Source organism: Papaver somniferum, chromosome 10, assembly GCF_003573695.1.
Source record: "Papaver somniferum cultivar HN1 chromosome 10, ASM357369v1, whole genome shotgun sequence".
Classification (NCBI taxonomy): domain Eukaryota; kingdom Viridiplantae; phylum Streptophyta; class Magnoliopsida; order Ranunculales; family Papaveraceae; genus Papaver; species Papaver somniferum.
In genome coordinates, this window is record NC_039367.1 from 50,733,135 (window position 1) to 50,740,195 (window position 7,061).

The window sequence follows — 7,061 nt, forward strand, 5'->3', positions numbered from 1 at the left end:
AGAAAACTCGAATAAGTTAATTACAAGAAGACCTTATAGATTAATTTAGTCGGAAATGCTCAACATAATAAAACTTACGGAGCCATACAGTACTTTAGGAAAAGATCAATACTGCGGAATACTCAAAAGTTCATTCTATCTTTTATTAATATTTACATAAAGACATAACAGACTTAACTTTTGACATATATGAGATAATCATAGTTCACGGACGTAGACACACATATCCTTTAAAATATTTTTGCAATAAAAACCAATAAAGATTAATATTGTAAAATCATCTTCCAAAATATAATTTATTATATAAATAAGTTATACAAAGCTTTTGGTTGGTAGCCTAGCAGTTATTTTCCAAATAACTTAGAATTTAAATAAATAAATCTCAAACATTGCAAGATGAAAATCGTTGGCAATAGCTATGTGTAATCACAATATTTGCTATTCCAAACCCTAGTTATCCTTCTTAAACATAAGAATAAATTCTCATAAGAAGTTTCATAGACATTAAAATTCTTGAAAAATTCTCTATCGTCCCCGAACTCCTTGCCGTCAACAGACATTGGAACATAAGGTTCATGAAGAAATGAGTCAATTCCAACAAACCTTCTTGACTGATGTCGAACCAGGGCCTTCTGAATTTCAAGAGATCTTAACAATAGCCTTTATCTGCTGCATCTCCATCCTTGTTTCTTTCAACTCTTCAAGAACACTAGAAAACTTTTGAATATTTGAGAGGTTAGCCATTGGTTTCTTCATGTTCTTCTTTTTTCTCTTCAAAGTTGTTGAGGAATGAGATTTACCTTTTTCCTTCATGATTGATGGCTTAACAATCATATTAACATATTTTCCATCAGAAGATATGATGCTTGGAGTCTCCATTCAAATATGTGATTGTGAGAGAACTTACACAAAACTAGCTCCACAAGCAATCTTTTGATAAAAGAAAAGTTTTCAAAGAAGGAAAAAAGGAATATAGGGTTGCGGAATCTAATTTAATAAAAAAAATGAAAATTGGGCTAGAAATAATTTTGCGCCTAAAACTAATGTTTGTTTTTGGTGGAAGGTACCATCAGATGAGGTTTCTAAGTGGTGGTGGAAAGGCTAATTGAATGGTGGTAGTTACTGGGAGATGGTTAGATACTACGTATCCAACTAATGTCATTCTAATCAAATATCACGTAATTTCACATCACCTAAGAGCTTCTAACCCCATTAGCAGCCTTGGCGCTTAGTGCAGCAATTCAAATAGAAGGTAAAAGTAATGTTTATAAAGAACAAGTTAAGGTCACGTTTTGGTGGAAGGTACTGTCAGATAAGGTGTGGAAAGGCTAATTGAATGGTGGTAGTTACTATGAGATGGTTAGACATAGTATCCAACTAACGGCAGGTATTCCTATACCTGCATAGGGTGATTTCTAATCAAATATCACATAATTTCACATCAACCAAGAGCTTCTAATCTCCTGAAGACTACTAGTTAAAGATGTCCGCAGCATTACAAATGGTTCACAACGCTGAACAGCCTGAACCAATCGTGTATGTAAATACTATTCCACCATGATAAACCTAAAATACATGTTACAATTACTTGAAGATTATAAAAGAAAATGCGAACGTCTTGAGCAAAAAAAATAACATCGGGGCTATGTTGATCAATTAAGAGTCCTCAGGAGACACTTCCTTCAGAATTAATGCCAGACTTACAAACAGGACACGACGTACTTCTTCTCAACCATTGATCAATGCACTGCAATATTACGAAAATAAACAGTGAGAGACTATATATAAACTGAAAATTCTATGGGATATTTTAAGAGATGAGAAGAGTCAGCATGTACATCTTTGTGAAATTTATGCAAGCAGGGTAGATGCCGAATAGCATCTCCAATTGTAGGGGTTTCAAGGCAGATTACACAAGCTTCCTCGAAGCTTGCAGTCTGTTCAAGACATAACAAGAATTAATTGCAAGTTCTAAATGCTCACAGAAAAAAGAATCAAACGAACACTTGGAATCAAAATTACCTGAACTGTTGACTGTGGCAGGCCATTAATCTGGTTAACAGATGCACCAACATGTTGGTGATTGTTATCATCAAGGGCCAGTAACATTTCGTAATCATTCCTGGATAAGTAACAACGGAAAAAAGATCTTCGTTTACTAACAAATGGTTACATCGAAAAAAAACCTGAAGAAGTACGAGATATTCTCAATGAACCAGGCGCCCAAATTAGAGGCATATTGTCATAGAACTCTAAGTAGAAAGGGCAAGAGAAGGTTCCAATCCACCAAATAGAACTGGTTATGGACAGGATTAAAAGAAAATTCTGAAAGATGGTAAACAGGATCCTAATCCACTGATTAATAAGGTGCACCTCTAACAACAAAACACAGATATCCTTCAGCATATATGATCAAATAACTCTTACTCATTGAAATCACGCTGAATTTGAAGGAAATGACTAGCCATCGTCATGGTGCCTCTTTCACTTAATGCTTCCAAAGCTTCCAATATACGCATCCTCTGCAAGCAAAAAACAGAAGTACCGCAAGCAAAAGAATTTTGTTACACGCTGGTTGTATGTTCACGCGACCATAACTGTAGGAGTGAGTAAAATAGTCGAATATTTATTTTGTAAGCAAAACTGGAAAAGGTTAGGCATGATATGGCACAACTTGTGGGATATTACAAAAAAGTAAATAGCAAATATTACATGTATGTAAGACTAGAGCCTCTCAAGATAGATAAAACCTGCATCGACTTCCTGCTAAATCGCATCTTTGGCAGCAGGAATAAAAAGTAAAAGATAACAGGAAAACACATTAAAAGATCATAGAAGGAAAACAATACCGAATGAATATCCACAGTAGAAGGGAACTGAGTTTGTCTCCCCCTAGACGATGATACCATCTGAGGGCGTTGATGATTGTTTCTCAAACGTGCAGTTCTCATGTAGAGAGAACTGCAATGACGGTTTGCTGGCAGAACTGAGTTGTCCACAAAAGATTGGGATGTGTATTGTCTATATAAATGGGACATTGAAGAATCTCTCTGTGTCAAAAGTAAAACCAAGTCACTCTTAAACAAAATCATACAAGGATAAAAGTAGTAGCCAACTAAGCAGTAAACATCTAAGGGAGAAAAGATGTTTCAGAGCAGTAAAGCTAGTTTTACCTAACAAACAAAAAAGTCTAGTGCCGAATTGTTTTTTCAAAAAACTGTATAAAAATGCACGGAACTAGAGGTTCAAAATAGGTGCAACGTTCTCCTTCCATTTCTATGCATTGTGGATATATTTCAAGGTGTGGATGCTACAAAAGAAACTCATTAACTAAAATTGCCACCACAAGCATGGTCCGGCAGCTGTGGTTAAGATATCATTACTTGGCCTTCCCTCATCAACAATGCAACCATTATGAGTTCATTAATTATATAGACCAGATATCAGATGAGCATTGTTTGTCTTAGTTAATGGTATTACTGTTACGTCTGCGGACCAAATTCGCACCGACTGTGTCGAAATGCATTCTGGTCAACTGTTCAATTACTAGCAAAAAGGTAGAGACGGTCAAAGCAAAAAGGTAGAGACGGTCAAAGGAATTTCCTTGGCTCCAACTCCAAGGAAGCATGCATGTTAGTTCCTGCAAGTACTCATGTAACAAATTTGAGTGACACTCCAAGAAAAAATGATCACATACTTAAGGTTAATGAAATTCAATTACCAATAGAGTACTCAAGTCAATATAATATGCAAGTAGACTATTAAATTTATGTATATCCTATGATCTTGAATCTAAACAGAGCACTGTAGGCTTGAATTAGGGTCTTGATGAAATGACAAACCAATGAACAACAAATGCTCTATAAAGGTTGAGTTAGAGCTGCATTCGCAAACAAAAAGCATCAGATTTATTTATTTTTATATCCAGTGTTCATATCTTATTAAACAACACTGTCTAGCTAATGAACAGCAATTAGAAATAAAAAAAACAGATGCAAGTAGTTTCCACACTCTTCCAAAACAAAAGCACTAACGAATACATAAACAAAGAAATTGGAGGTCTATGTAAGAAATGGATGTTACTGCATGCAGATAACCAAATTTAGGAAATCCCACTTACAGGAGTTGATCTGTGCTGACCTCCAATGGAAAGGTGTTGCGGTTGCTCCTGTTGTTGCAGCCTCCACACTAAACTTGCATCATTCTGTTGGCAGTACGAGTATACATGCAAGAGCCACTTGTCAGAAAGTTGATTTACATCTTCAATTTACATAAATCGATACAATTGACAATTTTCTAACCTTAAGAATAGATAAACTGATGCATTATAGTAAGAAAATAGACAATAAAGAATTAATGAAGGGAACAAAAGCAGGGGTTATAGTTCACTTCAACTCGCACTAACTTTATATTAGAAAAAACTATCAAGATAACATCTTAAAAAAAAATCAAACACAAATCTCTCCAAACCCAACTCCAGGCATCTCATCATAGAGCTGTTCCTGAAGTTGACGAGCCAATATTTCATCTGCTTCCATTTGTCTGAGCCTTGCATCCAAGTCACCATCGACCATTTGACTTGAATCTTCAGGTCTTCCACGTCGTATTTCAGGGGACTCATCCACTTCAACAATCGGACAAGAGGTGCTACGATGACGAGGAACTCAGCTTCTGGTTGATCTAGCAGTTGCAGGTTCCCCGGAAGACCCAATGTAAGTAATTTCAGAGTCATCAAAATCTGACGTAGAGCATTCCTCTAAGTTACTACGAAGTAAAGAATGTTTCCTTTGTCTTTTAGTAATTTTCTTCAATCTATCACGTGTTTCATTTTCTGGTCCTGCAGGGCCAGCATTGAAAGATTGTTGAGATGATCGTGCAGGCTAAGGAAAACCAGGCATCTCTGAAGATGTATTTGAGCACCTACGAGTGCTTCTCCAACCATCTATTTCCTCCGGGCGTTTTAATTCACAATATCTGGCATTGCTAATTCCATTGTCATCTTTGATAGAGATCGAGGACCTGGACAAGTTCAGCATTCAGTCAGCACTCAGCAGAGAACAACCAAATCCTAATTTAGAAAAGCTGGGAGGCATGAGAGACCAATCGAGTAGAATCAAAATTCACCACGAAGCTGCATGGCAAATCTCAGTTCTAAAAATTCAGATCCTCGCAGTTATACGTGAAGATTAAATGCGGGAGACTTGGCAAGGTACAATCTAGCATAAAAAGAATCTGCCTTTACCTGCCAGGTATGACTTTAGACTTGTATTCTTTCTCGTGAGGTGGATCAATCATCACCAGTTTTCCTTTCCCTTTGTCCAATCTAACAGATTGGTTCCCTTCGGAAATAGAGGCAAGGCTATGTATCTCACGTGACAGAGTTCCACTATTACTAATCACCTTAATTTCACCCTGTCCAAAGTTGGAGCTACTAACATGGCTTTCAGATGTATGTTTGGACATAGCTGTATTACTTGGAGAGATACACCCATTGCGCACAGCTATCAGCCTCCTACGGCCAGTGTTTTTATTTATGGCCTTTTGGTCAGCTTTGGACTGAGATGATACAATATCTTCCTTATGATCCAAATCTGCACCAGAAGTTTCTAGAGAATAAGATCCCATATCACCTTTCTTGACATCTTTAATAGGATGATCTTTTAATGCACCATGTGACCAAGCCCCTTGATGCATTCTAGCATAATCACCCCTCACAATTGAATCCAAATTAGTGTTGTCATCTTCGCGTGTTAGCCGTTCCATAGGTATCTTAGAATGAGTAAAGCTGCCTGTATCACGGCTTCTGCTATTTCTAGCCACCGTATTCTTCAAAATTTCATTACCTAAATATTTGTGCGCAGAGGCTACTACTTCAGCATTATGAGATGACCCACCTCCAAATTTCAGTACATTACTACTCCCTCTAGGATCACGAGGAAGTGCAGAAGGCATGGGAGCCGCTGGCACCTTGAAAACCTGGTCTCCCATTGTTCTTCTAGAACGACCGTATGCAGAAACCGAAGATTGTGTTGGACTATCTAACAAAGATATGTATGTACGATCTACTTTGTTCGATTGCTCACAAAAGTTGGAATCTTCCATGTGGCAAGTATACAATTTCTTAGTTGAATTTCCATTTCTAAGGCTCGGCTTAACATGGTTCCTCCAACTATTATTAGAATTAGAACTTTCAAAATCACCCATCAGTGAAGAACTAAATTCATTTGCGCAATCACCCATTAATGGGGAACTTGATTCTTCTGCACTATTTCTTCTCCCTCTCAATCTATCAGGAGTATCAGGTACCTCCATAACCTCGTCATTGTCAATTTCCTCCATATTCTGCACCCAAAACACATTATTAGGCCCAACTACTACAGACTAGAAATTCCACTAGTTATTTTTCATATATTATCTATTCAGTATATCCAAAAACGTGAAGTTGTCTCTCCAGGATACCATAGAATATGATCTTTGAGAAATTTAAACATGGATGAACCAAGAAACATGCCATGTTAATGAAATTATAGCCCTAAAATCTAAGGAAATTACAATCAACGATAGCAAATCCCGGTTCAACACTAAAGATACCTAATCCAGAAAGAACCAGAACCCAGTAATATAAACCCTAGAAATTGAACAATCCTTAAAATTTGAGATGTGATTAAAGATGATTACCTGAATTTGATGTTGGTTACTGATGTTGTTGAGATCCAAGTAAGACAAAAGTGTACAAGTAGAATCAAGGTTTGAGAAATCCGAAGGGAACTGAGCCATACAATGGTGGTGATGAACTCACGGAAAATCCTTGGATTTTTATGTTCTATCATCTAAAGAGATGGACGGCCTATATTGCTCGAGAGTACATAATTAATGATGACTAGTATGTAACCCGTGCTACACACTCGCGATGACGGAGAGGCGGGCCGCACTCGTTCGTGAAGGGGTCCCACTTAAACAATATAGTGTATAACGAAACATCAATTATCATTTAGTAGATTTACAATTGGAACCAAATTCACCATCTACGTATTGGTTAAACTGTTGGAGATTAAGAAATC

General features: G+C 37.0%; 2 protein-coding genes across 2 annotated transcripts; both read right to left on the reverse strand.

Annotated features, from left to right (window-relative positions):
- Positions 1-1,372: 1,372 nt before the first annotated feature.
- On the reverse strand, positions 1,373-4,606 carry LOC113318353 (E3 ubiquitin-protein ligase SDIR1-like). Its single transcript, XM_026566502.1, has 7 exons — positions 4,461-4,606; positions 4,121-4,204; positions 2,850-3,050; positions 2,428-2,522; positions 2,023-2,122; positions 1,839-1,937; positions 1,373-1,747 (listed from the first exon to the last, which is right to left on the reverse strand). Exons 1-7 carry the CDS (start codon positions 4,572-4,574, stop codon positions 1,667-1,669), a joined length of 774 nt encoding a protein of 257 aa, XP_026422287.1. The 5' UTR covers positions 4,575-4,606; the 3' UTR covers positions 1,373-1,666.
- LOC113318352 lies at positions 4,325-6,819 on the reverse strand. Its single transcript, XM_026566501.1, has 3 exons — positions 6,679-6,819; positions 5,243-6,342; positions 4,325-5,019 (listed from the first exon to the last, which is right to left on the reverse strand). Exons 1-3 carry the CDS (start codon positions 6,775-6,777, stop codon positions 4,881-4,883), a joined length of 1,338 nt encoding a protein of 445 aa, XP_026422286.1. The 5' UTR covers positions 6,778-6,819; the 3' UTR covers positions 4,325-4,880.
- Between the last annotated feature and the right edge of the window lie 242 nt (positions 6,820-7,061).